The sequence below is a fragment of the Canis lupus genome, chromosome 8 (genome assembly GCF_003254725.2).
Source record: "Canis lupus dingo isolate Sandy chromosome 8, ASM325472v2, whole genome shotgun sequence".
Lineage (NCBI taxonomy): Eukaryota > Metazoa > Chordata > Mammalia > Carnivora > Canidae > Canis > Canis lupus.
Genome location: NC_064250.1, coordinates 53,869,819 through 53,887,432, shown reverse-complemented (window position 1 = coordinate 53,887,432; position 17,614 = coordinate 53,869,819). Strand labels below are relative to the sequence as shown.

The following is a 17,614-nucleotide window of genomic DNA, read 5'->3' as shown; positions in this document are numbered from 1 at the left end:
TCATTTTCTTTGGTTGTAAAATGGGGCAGCTAATAGAACTTACCTCATAGAGTGTCCTCCATGACCTCATGGGAGCCTTAAAAGAAGCTCTGTACAGGGATCCCTGGGTGGCGCAGCGGTTTAGCGCCTGCCTTTGGCCCAGGGTGCGATCCTGGAGACCCGGGATCGAATCCCACATCGGGCTCCCAGTGCATGGAGCCTGCTTCTCCCTCTGCCTGTGTCTCTGCCTCTCTCTCTCACTGTGTGCCTATCATACATAAATATTAAAAAAATTAAAAAAAAAAAAAGCTTTGTACATACTGGACATAAAGCACTAGAACAGTGCCTGGCAAGGGTAATGGTATGTAACTGTTCACAATTTTTTTTATAAACCTCGTCTAAAGACTAACTGAAAGCTTCAAATAAATATCGCAGACTTCGTATATGTTTAATAAAGCTGCCAAAGATTCAGAAAGGTAGCTTAATAGTCACTTGTAGCCAAAGTGCAGAACTGATTTTCTGGCAGATGTTCCTTATTTTCTTACCGGGTTCTTTTTTTTTTCTTTCCTATTCTCGCAGTTGTTTAAGAATGTGTGTGAACGAGGCCGTTGGTCCGAGAGGCTTATGACGGCCTATAATAGCTATAAAGATGGCGACTACAACGCCGCAGTGATCCAGTACCTCCTGCTGGCCGAACAAGGCTATGAAGTGGCACAGAGCAATGCAGCCTTCATTCTCGATCAGAGTAAGGTTCAGTGTGGGCCTGCCTTGGCTGTAGAATATCTCGGGTAACCTGTTTGTGCTTAAAGAGAAAAGCCACAAAGAAACTTCTTTATTGTTGTAAATAGACCATAACAACACAGGTGCTCAAGTAATTTCCCTCAGCTCCCTAAGCCAACCAAGTTAGTTTAATATGTTAGAGTTGACAGTAGAAATGGATTTGCCATTTGTCACAAAATTAACTGCTTTCAGTAAGTCCATTTTTCAAAATACAGCAGGTAGAAGAACATTGCTTCTCCAGTGGTACGTAGATCCTTAGAAGTGGCTCAGTAGTTAGTCTCCTAATTAGTTCTGTGGATACAGCATTTTGCAGCAAGTAGTGTTGTCCTGGATGGAGGCAGTGATTCCTTTAAACTCAGTATTTTATTCTCATACTAGTTTAACGTCAATACAATGTTTTTTTCATTTAACTTTTGTCATATCACAATTCTTGTTTAAATTATGTTCTACATAGCCACCCTGACTTATAAATGAAGCCTAAAAGTCTAGTGCCTGTCCTTAATTGCCTGGTATGTATTTACTTCATCTCCCCCATAGGGGAAGCAACCATCGTGGGGGAGAACGAGACTTACCCTAGAGCTTTGCTGCATTGGAACAGGGCTGCCTCTCAGGGTGAGTGGCCACTGCATTGTAGAGAAGAGTTCCACCCATGGACTTTTCTTTACTGTTTCCATTTTGTTTTCTTATCTCAAAAAAAAATTAAATAATGTCATTCATCAACTTAAAATTAAGCAGACAGACCAACTATTGCTTAACTTGTTTGCATCAGGACTGATTTATTCTTTTTTTTTTTTTTTTTAATTTATTTATTCAGAGGCAGAGAGAGAGAGAGGCAGGCAAAGAGGCAGAGACACAGGCAGAGGGAGAAGCAGGCTCCATGCGGGGAGCCCGATGTGGGACTTGATCCCGGGTCTCCAGGATCACACCCCAGGCTGCAGGCGGTGCTAAACTGCTGCGCCACCGGGGCTGCCCAGGACTGATTTATTCTTAAAACAGAAGTTCCAGTCCCTGGGTTTCTGAATTGAATTGCCAGGTCTTTGTACTGGACATTGATATCATGTTATGGCTTATTCTTTGGTTTTTAGCTTGAGACCAGTATTCTGTGTAAAATGAGAATTGAATAGAACGTATAACAAAATACTAGCCTAAAACCCCAAAAGATTTTAACCTTTCTCACATACTCCTTTCAACATTGCTTGGCTGTCCCTTCTTCAAACCCAAACAGTGGTCCAGTTGAACCACTTCACAATGTAAATGGCATGACAGACTAGAATATGTTCACTTGAAGAATATTATCATGAAATAGGGATTACCACCTACTTTGTTTTACGCTTCCCTGACTATTACAAAGCCTTCTTCAGAAGAGCAACACCTCTAGTTTAAATCTTTATTGAATTTATAGCTTGGCTGAAGGATTTGTTGTAAAGTTTAATGTACTGCAAATTAGAATTCTGTTTTATGTATGCATGTTAACAGGAGGAGAAATAATAGTAGTTTGGTCTGTTTTAAACACCCTTTATTTATTGGCAGTTTTGCATTTAATTTTTGTTTAAGGCTATACCGTGGCTAGAATTAAGCTTGGAGACTACCATTTCTATGGCTTTGGCACTGACGTAGACTACGAGACTGCATTTATTCATTATCGCCTAGCATCTGAGCAGCAACACAGTGCACAAGCTATGTTTAATCTGGGATATATGCATGAGAAAGGACTAGGCATTAAACAGGTGAGCGGGGATTCAAAATAAATGTCTGAATGATATAATTGTGATTTGGGGGAATCGTCTACATTTTTATTAGAATATAGGCTTTCTTTGGAATGTGCTCAGATGTTAAGCACTAAGTAATGAGACAGTTTTGTAATTTTTCAGAAGCTGATCCTTACATCTCTCTTGTCATTGGACACATGCCTGTTGCTGTCAGATACACACTGCTAGCTATATTTAGGATAGTAAGCCAAAAACAGATTCATTTAAATGGAACTCCTTGTTTGAAAAACTGTCCATCTCCAGCCAAATTCTGTTGTTTCTAAATTATTGAGAAATAAATTAAGATGTTTGCATTGATAAACATATTTCTAAGTCTATGCCTTCTTAATGAATTATAACTTTCTTTAGACCCCATGGCCTTAAGTTTTTGCCTGTATACCCTAAGGGAATTTTGAAAAACTGTGTTTAAAAGCTGTGCTTTTTAATTTGACATTGAAAACTTTTCATTGTAAGCTCCACAGGATATAAATTCTAGCTATTCTAAGCACCAGTAGTTTTTTTTTTTTAATATTTTATTTATTTATTCATGAGAAACAGAAAGGAGAGAGAGAGAGGCAGAGACACAGAGGGAGAAGCAGGCTCCATGCAGGGAGCCTGACGTGGACTCGATCCCGAGTCTCCAGGATCACACCCTAGGCTAAAGGCGGTGCTAAACTACTGAGCCACCTGGGCTGCCCACACGAGTACTTTTTAAAATAAAATGACTAAATTACTCTAAATAACAAAATTTTGATACCTTCATTTTTTTAAATACACAGCAAGCTCAGCAAGCTCATTAAAATGGTATCTTTTTTTCTTCCTGAGTTTATATTTTCAGTCCATTATTCCCCTAGCATTGCATACTAATGCAGTGTTTTTAATGCTTAGCTCCTTTATTGATCACTGGATCATACTTATTTGAAACAAAGTATGTTAAAAAAAAGTATGTTAAACTTTAAATTTTATTTCCTATATACTCTAAGTGATAAGAAAAATTCATGAGATATTATTAGTCATAAGTTGGTTAATTATCAATACAGTATTGAATGAATCAACAGAATATAAATTTCACTAAAATTTTACTTTTTGCGGTAGTTATTGAAAACATCTTTTAATGAGATGAATGGAGCATCTTCTAAAAATTAGTTTAAGAATCACTGAGTAGATTAGGCATTAATTTCATGTATCATTTTTATAAATGTATGACTGGAATCTTGTTCATATAAACAAATTTATGGAATGGGAAGAATCTTCCTATAGCAAGTTCGCTTAATTCCTTAAACTGCTTTACGAGTATGTGCTGTCTTCTTTTGGGCTGCAATAACAGAATACCGTAGATTAGGTGGCTTAAACAACATAATTTCTCACAGTTTTAGAGGCTGAGAAGTTGAAGTGCAGGGTGGCTGTGGATTTGGTGTCTGGTGAGGCCCTGCTTCCTGGGCCAGGAGACAGCTGTCTTCTAGCTTTTGTCCTTACCTAAGGAAAGAGCAAGAAGGAAGCAGCAAGCACTTAAAGACTCTTAAGGATGCTGATTCCATTCATGAGAGCTCTGCCCTAATAACCTCATCTAATGGTGGTAACTCTCAGAGACCTCACCTTCTAATCCCAGCCATCACCTGAGGGAGTAGAATTTCCACCTAAAAATTTAGGGAGGACACAAACATTTAGTCTATAACATATGCCCCAAATCAGAGTGATTCACATTATTTTCAATGATCTATCATTGACAGTTTGGTTAAGTCCCCCTTCAATCTTATTGAAAGCAAAGAATTGGAAACTAGAGGGTTGCAAAAGATGTATTCATCCCCTAGTTACTGGAGTTGTTCGCTTTCTCAGTTTCTGGGTGGAGTGCCGAAAGACTTGACCAAGGTTGATCAAATAACTGATTCTGTTATAACTCTGTCACTTAGAGACACTCTATTGACCTAATATACTTAAGGGCAAGTTGTTCATTTTCATTTTGCTAATGCACTAAGTTTTTGTCCAAGTGCCTTTTGTTTTACCACATTTGCATATTAATGTTTTTAATTCCAGTATGTATAGTTTTTTATTTTACACTTATATTAATATTAGATACTTGAATGTAGTTTTATCAGGACTCTGGAACTGCAGGCAAAGTGCATTCAGCTTGTAGGTGATCTCTACCATATTATTGAGTTACCGAACGAAGCCTCTCTTAATTGTCAGACCAGTCAGTCAGATCAGATTTCGCTTCTGTCAGCAAGTCTGACTTCATTTTTTTTAATTCCAATAAAATTAATGTGTTTGATGACTAATATAAAGATTGCACATACGTTATGGTTTTTATGGAATACACTTCATAATTTACGGAAAGCAATCAAAATTAAAGTAATAGAACTCTTAACAGTGTGTTTTTATAATAGATCAGAAGCCAAGAAAATTAATCAGTGTGCATTCTCATAATTTAATTTGTAATATGTATAGCTTATATAAATTCTTGAATAGATGACAATGATAAAAAGCACAGTATTTCTTTTATAAGAATGCGAGTAGGGAACTATGGAATGCAACTTTAAAGAATAATTAATCATGTATTAAAATCAGAATGATTCCATTAGTTTTTACAACATTATGATCTCCTTTTCCTATTTTTTCCCATTTTTTAAATAAGCATTCATACTACTGAAAACTACTCAGTCCAGCGTCTAGTACAGCTAAAAGAATATTAAGGATTAAATGATTATTGTTTATATAGAATAATTTGGGATGTAATTAATAAGATTTAGTTACCCTGTTAAATCACTTACACAAAAGTTGATGTTATCACATAAAGTTTGATCCATGATCTTAAAAAATGTGATAGTCCAAAAAAAGAAAAGCTTGTTACATTTTTTGAAAAATCAAACTATACTGTTATTGTTAGTACAGAAGAAATCCTTCTTTTTAAGTAATGACACACTCTAGTGACAGTTTAGGGAATCGTTGAAAGTAACTGCTTATATTGAACTATGTTGGGAAAGTTCTTAATGTTTAGCCTTTCTTTCCCATGTTTCATGGAATTCTTTCCTTGGAGTTTGGTCTTCTTTGACAATAGGGCATGGAAAAAGTGAGGTTGTAAAATGAAAATTTCACAATGTCCTACTGTGCCATTCTGCATTTATCTGTATGCAGAACACTCTAGTCTGGGCCAGAATCCATATGACTTGTTTCACCTTTTACAGAAATATGTCTAAGGCAGGGAAATGCAGAATGCAAGTTCCTTAACACTCTCCATGCAAGTACCCTTTGAAAAATTGTGAGCATGTTACCAAGTTTGAAAGATCACTGCTCCAAACTGAAACCAGAAATCGCTTATAGTGACTGAAATTTTAAGTAGGAAAAATTAACTTGAGACTTATAGGTCACCCCGGGAATCTTCAGATAAACCTGTTATACATAGGTAGGTAGCTGTATGCAGCACATATACACAGCAAAGAGGGTGTCAGACAGGAGGAACATGAGTTAAACTTTAATACTTTTCAGCTAAATTTTTCAAAATTAAGCAGTTAGATAATTAAAGAAATATTACCCAATTATAGGTTGAGTTTTTCATTAGGTAAGGGAAATTTTAAAATGAAAACTTGAAAGGTGAAATAAATTATGTTCTAAATACATAAATTGATAACTGAATATATAAACTAAATAATATTATTTTTACTTATTTTAACAAAAGATGAATTTTGGTTTATTACCTATATTATAGGATATTCACCTTGCAAAACGTTTTTATGACATGGCAGCTGAAGCCAGCCCAGACGCCCAAGTACCAGTCTTCCTAGCACTATGCAAACTGGGTGTGGTATATTTCTTGCAGTACATACGGGAAACAAATGTAAGTGTTCCATGCCCTTTTTTTTTTTTTTTTAAGATTTATCTATTTATTTTAGAGGGCCATAGAGCATACATGAATGGCGTGAGGGGGAGAGAGATAATCCTCAAGCAGAGCTCCCACTGAGCGAGGAGCCTGATGTGGGGCTCAATCCCAGGACTCTGAGATCATGACCTGAGCTGAAACTGAGTTGGCTACTTAACTGACTGAGCCATCTAGGCACCCCTCCGTGCCTCTTAATTAAAATATAAATGATATAAGCTGCTCAGTCTAGAGGTTTGTATTTTAAAAGTTCAGGGAGAGGGGAGGAATGTCCTGCAAGTGTCTGGTCCTTTCCCTTCTTCCCCCAAGTGAAGTACGAGGGGACTGCATCAAGTGTGGGGTGAATGTAGCCATAGAGCAGTATGTTTTGAGGTAGGTTCCAGGTGCTAAAGCAGTTTTCATTGATGCATGTGTCTTCTGGACTAGAGAAAATGGGACTAACCCTTGGCAATTTGAAACAGTAGCTAACTAAATTCAGTAAACAATAAATCAGATGACTGCCTCCAGTGACTTAGACCAGTCCCTTAAAAAGAGAATTTTTAAAAAGGGAAAGAAGTAGAACCTGAAAACCTGCCCAGGCTGTTGGACTTCAAATTCTTCTGATAGTGTGAAACTTGTTTAAAACAGCACCAGAACTTTCTTCTGTACAAATACCTTGAACTACTTAAATAGCTAATGTTAGAACCCGAATAAGAGGTGGGTTCCCCATCCCTTTCAAAACTACTGAGCTTCGTTATCCGTATTTACAGGTAAGTGCCCGTGGGGTCTCCAGTTTTACATTTGGTTTACCTATACTGCCTTATAATGGATTGACTGGTATGGGATTTAACTCTGAAAGTCCTAAAATGTCTGCAGAAACAAGGGCTATTTAAGTTTAACTTCACTCCAGACCAGAACAAGATGATATTTTAACTACTTGTTATCATTGTTCAGGATTGGTTGATACACCATTTCAGCATTAGGTTCCAGAACAGGCTTTTCATCCTGTGCGATACAGATATAATTGGGATCCATAGTGCTCCTTTTTGCAACTCTGTCCTGCACTACCTGAGGTCCTCCATGCATGGCGCCCCAGAGGACTGGAGGTGTGGGGCTCCGCCCTCCCAAGTGCTTATACATTTGTAATGGTAAATTTAAATTTATAATCACTTGATAGCATGAGCCGAGTGCTGTACCCTCCACTAATGGAAACAATCATTGTTCCTTTAACTGAAAAGCTAACAACAGTGTAGCAGCCTGTGCTCGCCCTCTCTCTCTCTCCCCCTCTCGCTCACTTTCTCTCATGCTTGTTTCAGTCCCTTGTCTCTCACAGTTTGTAGGACTAAGAAACTGCTGATGATCTAGGATTGGGTCATGCGATATGCCATACTAAGTGCATTGTCTTGTTTTTTTTTTTTTAATAAAGAAGTATAAAAAAGAGAATAAAATGCTCCAAAATCTTACCACATAGCTATTCCAACTAAAAAAAAAGAGAGAGTAAATAAGTATTGATGGTGAGAAAGTCAGACGGTACAGAAAACACCGAATCTCCTATCACAGGTCCCACTCCAGGAAACACAGTTAATAATTTCTTATAATCTTTTCCCCAAAAAATTTAGCACCTGCACCTGCAAATATATATTATGAGGACCTTTTATTTATTTTTTTTAAGTTTGTTTTTGGTTTTTTGTTTTGTTTTTTGAGAGAGAGAGCATGAGCAGGGGAAGGGCAAAGGAAGAAACACACTCCCCACTTAGCAGGAAGCCAGACATGGGACTTGATCCCAGGACTCCAGGATCATGACCTGAGCCAAAAGCAGATGTTTTACTGCCTGAGCCATCCAGGTGCCCTTATGGGGACCTTTTTAAATATAACTTTACTTAAATATAAAGAATTATATCTTATGTTTATTTCCTTTGGAGGTAGGTAGCAGTCCACAGATACCAGAAATGACTTAAGTGACACTAAAATGAAGTCTCCTAGACTAAGAACATAACTATCTTTTGAGTTTAAATTCAGATGTTAAATATTTAGTGAAATCCTATTTAAAAAGCATTAGTCATGCAGCTCTTAAACGTTGGAATTCCTGCCATCTCCAGTTACATGAGAGAAGTGAAGTGCTTTGCTGTCATCAGAACAGGACTCTTCAGCTGGTGTGCTGTCAGAACAGACAGGTAACAGGCGGCCAAGGTACTGATTGTTGTCCCCCCTCGGCTCTCCACTGTTTAGTATCCCGTGCAAGTATTTTCTGTGAGAAATGGTAGAAAATGAGTAGATTGGACTACTGATGGAAAGGAACCCTGTCAGACACTTTGTAGCACCTACTATGACAAAATAATAACTCTGTTCCTGAGGCATATTATTATAAAAGTTCCTGAAGGCTTTTTAAAGCTTTTTTGTTTAATCACATTGCAAAATGTTCCTAAAACCAATTACTTTAATAAGTTCCGTATTCATGTATAATTTGTGATGTTACTTTTTTCCTAGTTCCTTCCCTGACATTTTAGTGATCACAGTGTTTTTTATTCTTATTCTCATTAAGATTCGAGATATGTTCACCCAGCTTGACATGGACCAGCTTTTGGGACCTGAGTGGGACCTTTACCTCATGACCATCATCGCGTTGCTCTTGGGAACAGTTATAGCTTACAGGCAGAGGCAGCACCAGGACATGCCTCTCCCCAGGCCTCCAGGACCACGGCCGGGGCCGCCACAGCAGGAGGGGCCACCAGAGCAGCAGCCACCCCAGTAACAGCCACCATGTCCAGCCTTGATCAGTGACAACCAAGGATATTGTCTGCTGAGAACACTTGCATTTGATTTAGAACTTCGGATCAGCGGTCACCTCCTGGAAGAGGCACAAGAAGCATTGAATTCCTAAAGCTGCTTAGAATCTGATGCCTTTATTTTCAGGGATAAGTAACTCTTACCTACACTGAGTTGAATGTTTGTTTCAGTGCCGTGTGGAATAACAACTCTCAATGGCTTCCTCTCCCGTCCCCTTTTTTTTTCTGGAAACATGTGAGACACTCAAATGTCTGCTGCACCCAGCTGTCTCTCTCGGGTCCTTTTCAGTCATTCTCTCAATGTGCATAAGTTCTTCTATCAACCACCTCTAAGGTCTTGTGCATCAACACTAAAAACTGATCACTGTAAAAAGGAAAAACCAGTTAGTTGCAAGTTTAACCTTAACATGTTTGAAAGTCTGAAAATAGAACTTGCCTTTTAAGTAAAAAAAAAAAAAAAAAAAAAAAATCAAAGTGTTTCAGAACTGCAATAACTGAGAAACTTTTACCAATCCACATGCAAGTATACATATTGAACATATTTGTTATTTTAAAAGGGAAGGCGGGGAGGTTTCTTATTGATGATTGTCACACTTTATCCCATACTTCTCTCCTTCACAGACTGAAAGGCGTGTTAAAGAGTTTTATGTGAACCTCACTTCTCTGGAATGGAATATATAAAACATTGTGAACTGACTCCTTGAGCTAACATGTGACATTGCCCCCACTTACTCAATGTAATTTGCTTGTTTGTTTTGAGTATACAGAGCCTTGATCCAGAAGCCAGAGGATGGACTAAGTGGGAGAAACTAGAAAACAGTGGTAAAGAACTCTAGGTAGGGTACCAAGATGATAGACACTTTTCCCCCAAAGATGAAGCATTTGTTCCCAGGATCTCACTTTGTATTTCTACCACAAAAGAACAGATCTCACCCCCCTGAAGTCTTTAGATCTGAAATGATATTGCCAGGATGTGGCATCGAGTGACTCCCAGTATAAAACAAGCTCAGAGACTCTAAGATGCATTAAACTCAGTGGTTGAGGAAAGCCAAAGCCTGTTCATACTGTTCAGGGTGATTTTTACTTCAGCAGTTTTCTATTCCGGTAGAAAGTCAGCCACGTCCTTAGCTGTCATATTCACCAGCTTCCAACTGGTAACTTGAGGAAGATCAAGGCTGTGCCCCTTGAGAATTGCCTGGTTAAATAGTGTGGAGCACAGCAACAACAAAGAAAAGCGAGGACATCACATATCATACAAAGGAAGAAATTTAAACTTAAGCCGAATTTGTATTTCTTTTTATTGTCAGATGGTGGCATTCACCAGCCTACATCTAGTCTGAGACTACGTTCTTATCTGAGCAGGCTTTCTATGCCTCCTGACCTCAACCTGTTTATAACAACCTTTCTACTCTTGCTCCATAATCCCTCACCTGCCAGAAAACTTGAAGAGTGTATTACCTGTAGAGTTGCAAGACTTTGGTTTTTGAAGTCGGCATTGTATTTAGAACTAGAGTTAATTAGTCTGTGATGAACATGAAGGCTTTGAATGTGAAGTCGTAGGCTTTCTGTGTGTGTTTTGGAGGATTACGAGAAACCTGGTAAGCAAACTTGACTCCTGTTTAATTGCTTCCAAATTTGAAGAGGTGGCCACAGAACCATGTGTGTAAAAGCTTATCTGAGAGGTAGCAAGTCTGAGCCTCGAGAGCATCGTGTTGTTTTGGGCAGCTCTTAGTTAGACAGCTTTGACCTCTTACCCTGAGATTCGAGTGCAGTTGACCTTTCCCCGCCACCCTTCATAGATGAGGATAGTTCACAGGAGCGGCCACATTTCATTTCCAAGGAACCGTTTTAATGTATTTAAATGTGTTAAGACCCTCCAAGATGACTGAACTTCCCTTTCTCCCCCTCTAGCCATCCATCTGATTTTTTTTAATCTCTACCTTTACTTCCCTCCACTCGTGCTTTGAAAAGACATTTCCTAAAGCAGTGTGCACTACCTGAAGCCAGATGGGAAAGCGCCGTCGTGCTCTTCATGCAATAACAAACTCCCTGTTCGTTTACCACTACTTGCCGTGTCCTTTTTATTACTGATATTCCAAGCAGCCTCTTTGTGGCTTGTTTCCACTTCCTGCTTGACCCCCCACCCCACCCCCGGGTCACTTGCTCCTGGAAATTTGAACAGTATATTTACAAATACCTTGCTTCCTCCTCGTTTTCTGTTCATGGGACATAATACCTAGGCAAGTAGGAACTGGGTTTGGTGTTTCTCCTAAAATAATGCTCAATACTTACCTAATCAAATGGCATCCATTTGAATCAAATGACAGTAACTAAAGCTAGTTAATGTCAGTGACATTAAATTAACTCCGGGATTCAGGAGTTTTAATGTTAGAATTTAGAGTTAGCAGATTGAGTGCAGCTTCTCTTTCTCCGTGGTAGCCTGTCTCCTGACCCCTCTAGCCTGTCTTCCTGCCTTCGAAGGTGAGGACAGTAGTACTTAGCTTATATTCTCCTCTGCGTTCGGTTTGTGGTTAGTCAACTATTTCAGTCTTGAGACCATCCCTTTGCTTCTGTTTTATGTTACAAAGGTAGCATTGGTGTTTGGGATTTTGTTTTGTTTTGTTTTCTTTCTGTGTTTGAAGTTTTTGTTTTCTGAATAAGGCTTATTTTATTTTTGGTTAATATTCAATGGCACAGAAAAAGGAAAAGCCTTTTTTTCCGAACTTCCTTATTTTAACACTTAAATGAGATTTACTTTGAATCATTTACTGTAGTACGCTTGAGGATTTACCTTGTGCATATAAGGTTAATTAATTTGTGGAAGTTTTACTGCTAAGCTGAGCTAGCTCTGTACCATTGAGAAGTTGTCGAAACTTCTGTGATGATCTGGCCATGATCTGATGCTTTATTTAATTAAGGAGCTGCTGTTGCCTCCAGGAAACTTAAGTATTTTGTATAGGATTTTTTTTTCTTTTGCTTCATTTTTCCCTCCTTTCTTTGGTTCTCATATTTGTTCTTCAAACCAGTGTTTTGGAAGTATGCATGCAAGCCTGTGAGTGGAGACCACAACTCTTCATGTGTGTAGTATATGTATTACTGACTAGTTCCATCTGCAAAAAAACTTCCTTTACAGAGGTTTGGACTAACGTTTCACATGCACATTTCAGAACAGTGTCAGATAAACAGCCCCTATACCTGCCAAGAAGAGCAGTGTGGGCTTCTTTTGCCCTGACGACAGCTAGTATTTGTTCTAGAAGTGAATTTAATATGTGTTGCACAATATTGTGACCAGAAGAATGCAAGCAATAAGGCAAAAGAAACTTCTGTTTTCATGAAAATCTTCATCCTCAGTCATTGCTCTCCAATATAAGTGAAAATACAAAATTTTTGAACACCACATTATCTAAGACACTACCTGATTTTTCAGGTATAGTAGTTCTTGATGCTAAATTTCTCCTTTCACTTGGTATTTCAAGAAAGTCTAAAATATCCTGAGTAAAAATGATTTGTATTTTAAAGTGACTATTTGCAGAAGCAAAACTCTGATTGTGTGTGCATGAGGATGTCCTGATTATGTGCAGGAAGTCATCTCACATGCACTGTTTTTCCTGTCTGAATGACAGACAAGCTGACACTAGTCTCTTTGATTTAAGAAAAGAAATCATAATGTCAAATACGATCAAGGTATAACCACTATCAATATTTAGGAGAAGTTTAAAAGACCATAAGCTGGCATTGGAAGGAACACCATGGTAGACTTTTTTGTAAATTTATTTTGTATTTAATTAAATACGGTATAAAGGCTGGTGAAGTGTAATATAATTGTGTAAACAAATCCTGTTAATAGAGAGATGTACAGATTCGTTTTGTACTGTATCTTGAAACTTGTGAAATAAAGAATCCACCTCTGGTTATCCTGTATGCCATAATGTGCCATGACCAAGCATCTTTCCAGTCAGATTCTTTTTTTAAATCTGAATGACTCAGTTTTTGATGGACCTTTCTGAAATTTTAGAAGCTTCTGGGGACATTCATTTGGGGCAGCTTGAATCGATCTTTCATTTACTTTTAACTCCAAATTCAGATTTTTATAAGTTGAATTTTGCCCTAGGGACAAATGGATTTGATAAGAAATGTTACTTTTTTTTTAACCTTATAAAATCCCCACAGTAAGTCTAGTTGCCATCTATCATTATTATTATTGGCTATATTATTGGCTATATTTCCCACGCTGTACATTATATCCTCGTGACTTTTTTATAAGTGGAAGTTTGTACCTCTTAATCCCCTTAACCTATTTCACCCTGTTACCACATTTTAAGTAATCTCTGTACCCATCATGGGGCTCAGATTCATTAGACCTAGAGTCATACGTGCTCTACCAGCTAAGCTAACCAGGTATCTATCCCTCATACAACTTTTTAAATCTCAGGTCTTTGACCTGAATCAACCTGTGATATATGAAACGTATCTAAAGTTGGTTTTATTCTCTGCCTTCTCAAAAAGTTTTGAAGAGAGGATTTACAGAGCCACACACAATAAAATTTACATGGATTAAGTAAGCCAATCAAGGTAAGGTGGAAGTGAAAAACATCAAACCAGGAGTGAATTTAGCACACAAAGTGAATGTTAGAAATAGGCTACAAATCTGGCCCTAACTTCCTAGCAGCCAACTCAAAGTATATGAGCTAAAATTTTCCAGCTTAGAAGCATCAGATTCTTGGATAAAATGTCTGGATGATGCAGATTGTGGCAAATGAGAAATTGGATCTCAAATTTTGCTTCTGGGAGCACAGCCACCCCGCATGACCTTGACTGACCTTGAATATAATTAATGTTGTGGGGAAATTGGACATCAGAGCTGTAACATCAGCAGTATTACCACTTTGGTTGGTTAGATGAGCCTTGACATTTACTAATACTATGTAACAGCATATATGTGAATGAATATATGCAAGTAAATAATTAGAAGCAAATTCTGTAGTAGAAACCATAAAAAAAAACTTTTTGAGCAAGGAAAACGAGCTTTAGAATCTACCAGTTCAAAAGGAGGTACTATTGTGTTATGGGTCCTGTATATTTCTTTCCATGCCATTTTTCTACCACTTAGAACGTCATTAGTTTTAACCTTATGATTGGATCCTGAAAAATCTACCAACCTTGTAATTTATTGTTAGTATTACATTTATTGTTACTATTACATCAAACTCTTGATTCTCATAGTGGCCAAGTGTTTTTGGTCTGGATTAATTTCTCTTATGCATTACCTAGTAATGCTGGATTATTCATTAAACTATTAAAACCCCACATTTTTTCTCATAGAAAAAAAATTTTCTTCATATAGAATATGGTCAGTTGGCTTCAGAACATTCATATAAATATCTTCTGTTGTTGCTCAGTGAAGTTTTCCTTTGCCTTCTCTCTACCTCTCAGTAGATCTCTGTTAACCTGTCAGGATCGAAAAGAATGTCTCAGGAGTCTTGTGAGTGCTGGATATGAGGTTCAACTATCCTAAATAAGGATTTGAACTTGGAACATAAAAACGTCATTGACGTTTTTCTGTGATTCAAGATTTAAATGTGAACAACAGAAACCTCCATTCTCGGAAACAGATTTATTTCAAGATCTGAAAGCACAGCTGTGAGTTTCAGAGGTGGCACATCTGGGTTTCCCCGCTCATCCCCCAAGCCCTTGTCTGTAGTTTTTATACTCAGAAAAATGTCATTAATTGAATCTTGTTTGTTCTAAATGAAATCTTAAAACAAATAGAAACCAATCCTGATTGGGAAGAGGGACAAGAGGTAGGGAAATCATTCAGCTGGTCTTCTTACCCTTATGTCCTAGTAAAGAATTGACTTGAATTTTTCCAACCTACACAAGTATGTTATTTTCTTTTCCATACCATGTGGACAATGCTCTTTGGCTGGCGACATCTTACATGATGCACAGAAACTGCCAGAAAGAGGTGAAAACAGTGCACGATTTTCCTATAGTCTCTATTTTTTACTCTAAATTTAAAAAGTGCCACACTGGATCTGTGAACAGCAGCTCTGAATTCAAAGGCAAGAAAAAAAAGGAACTGAAGAAGGCTTCAGTTTGCTTACTTGCTATCTATAGAAATTTAAAAGCAATTAAAACTACATAACAGACTTGACTGCTACTTTGTGTCGTCAGGTTTGGTAAACCAAAGAAGATCCTACAGGTCTCACCAGACACAGTAAAGTAAGCTGGGAAAAGACATTGATGCCTTAAAGCAGGGAAATCGAAGAAAGGCCTAAGAACTAGGATGAAACCCCAACATTAATTACAGAAAATTTAAACTGCATCCCAGCAATGCAAAAAAGGGGCTTTTTCATGATGAGTCACCGTTCCAGTGCAAGAGTTATGATGACAGGTGACACAGATGCATAAAGGAAGGGTCCCCACATACAGCCTGCGTGGCCTACAGGTGCTTCCTGCATCCCCGGCGGGTTCTCCCATTGCCTCTCCAAAAGGTGCACGATCCCTTCGTAGAAGAGATTAGTGATCAGTCCTGACCACACCGAATGGCCCTGGGGTGTGCAAGAAGAGGGTAAGGGCGCCATCACCTTCATAAGGGAAGAGTTCTGCTCTTGTCCCCACAGCGGGTGGGTGGCCTGGAGCAAGCCACTCGCTTTACACATGCACCATGAGACAGGTTGCAAGGGATGCTCGTGACGGTGCCGTCCAGCCCTTTGGAGGCCTTAAGATGCCAAAAGCAATTGAACTGGCTTATTTTCCCACTGACATCTGATTCTTACAGAACTTCATGGTAGAAATGACATATTCCATTGACCTAAAGTGCTTAGCTCCAAATAATGTACGGGCAAAGTCATCCTTCATGTTAAAATGTCGATCTTAAAGTTTATAACATAGGGTCTCATTCTGTCATTCATGTAACAGCCTTTATTAATCACTATGGCCCAGGCACTGAAATATACATTGAATTTAAAGATAAGATCAGGCCCTTGGGACGCCTGGGTGGCTCAGTGGTTGAGCACCTGCCCCGGGCTCAGGGCATGATCCGCGGTCTCAGGATCGAGTCCCACATCGTGCTCCCTGCCTGGAGCCTGCTTCTCTCCCTTTCTCTCTGTGTCTTTCATGAATAAATGAATAAAATCTTAAAAAAAAAAAAAAGGCTCTTGTGCTCTGGGGATCACCACCAAACACCATTCTGACCACAAAATGTGAATATATGACAGGCGCTGAATACTTCACATGCATTAATGAACTTAATCTGTATTATTCATGTCATTCCCTTTTAACAGATGAGGAAACTGAGGTCTAGGCTAAGCCATTCGCTTGAGGCCACTGGAATTCAAATAAGAGACTTTCTTAACTCTAAAACCCAAGTTCTTAAGTAGAGTGCTACACTGTCTCCTAAGCGCAGCTAGGGAGGTTTATAGTGGAGGTATGAATCATAGCACTATAGGCAACAGGAAAAAGAAACCACCAAATTTTGCAATGTTCTCCAGTTCACGTGTCAGCCTAGTTCTGGTCCCTGTTAACAAGCTGCTCTATTTTCAGCACGTGTTGTTTAAAGCAGTGTCTGCAGGCATCTACTGCTGCTTACAAATGTAAAGGCATGAAGAAACATCTAGAGCACATTGAGGTTGGCTCAACTCTGTTCCTCTGTGTCTGGGACTTCTGCTGGTGTGGCTTGAATAGCCTGTTTGACATCTTCCAGGCCCAGAATATCTAAGACAGCTCCTTCACACCTTGTGCCTGGGCTGGGCTGGCTAGAACAGCTGAGCACTGGCTAGTGTCACCCTCTCCAGGCACAGGGGTCTCAGGGCCCAGAACATCCCGAGAGCCAAGATGGAGCTGCAGGACTTCTTAGGACCTGGCCTCAGAAGTCCCCAACATCACGTCCACTGCATCTTATGGGTCAATGAGTCACCTAGGCCAGCTCAGATCCATGGGATGTGGGGCTGAGGGATAGATGCCACCTCCCACTGGAGAATCAGATGGGTGGACAGAGTGGGAAGGACCTGATGGTGACCATCTTGGAGACAGGCTGCCATAATCACACATTTGTTCTCCTTCCTGACATCAGCAACCTTTGAATTTAATAAATAATCTGCTGGTTATGGAAATATCAGTGTCTGACTTGTTTTGGATTAACTTCTCTGTATACAACTCCTGCTATTAATTGTGAGGAAACAGGGTGACACAATCAGACATCAGACTCATCCTCAAGGACTTCATTTAAAAATGGCCTCCAATGGGCGTTTGGGTGGCTCCATCGGTTAAGTGTCTGCCTTTGGCTTGGGTCACGATCCCAGGGTCTGGGGATCAAGCCCCATATTGAACTCCCTGCTCAGCAAAGAGCCTGCTTCTCTCTCTGCCTGTGCTGTTCCTCCTGCTTGTGCGCACTCTCTCTGTGTCAAATAAACAAATAAAATCTTTAAAAATAAAACTAAAAAAATAAAAATGGCCTCCAAGAGCTCACA

The 17,614-nt window shown here is 39.0% G+C and overlaps 1 protein-coding gene across 4 annotated transcripts in view; it reads left to right on the top strand.

Annotated features, from left to right (window-relative positions):
- Positions 1–13,064, top strand: part of SEL1L (SEL1L adaptor subunit of ERAD E3 ubiquitin ligase) — a 56,854-nt gene extending 43,790 nt beyond the window's left edge. For 2 of the 4 annotated variants that reach the window (XM_049113373.1, XM_025442366.3), the window contains 6 exons: positions 559–724; positions 1,297–1,371; positions 2,314–2,486; positions 6,211–6,339; positions 8,457–8,531; positions 8,900–13,064. In XM_049113373.1, coding sequence (XP_048969330.1) covers positions 559–724; positions 1,297–1,371; positions 2,314–2,486; positions 6,211–6,339; positions 8,457–8,531; positions 8,900–9,109 — 828 coding nt within the window. In that variant the 3' untranslated portion in view covers positions 9,110–13,064. The remainder of the gene's footprint in view (positions 1–558; positions 725–1,296; positions 1,372–2,313; positions 2,487–6,210; positions 6,340–8,456; positions 8,532–8,899) is intronic. The other 2 variants (XM_049113374.1, XM_025442368.3) reach the window with 1 other exon arrangement.
- Positions 13,065–17,614: the final 4,550 nt, after the last annotated feature.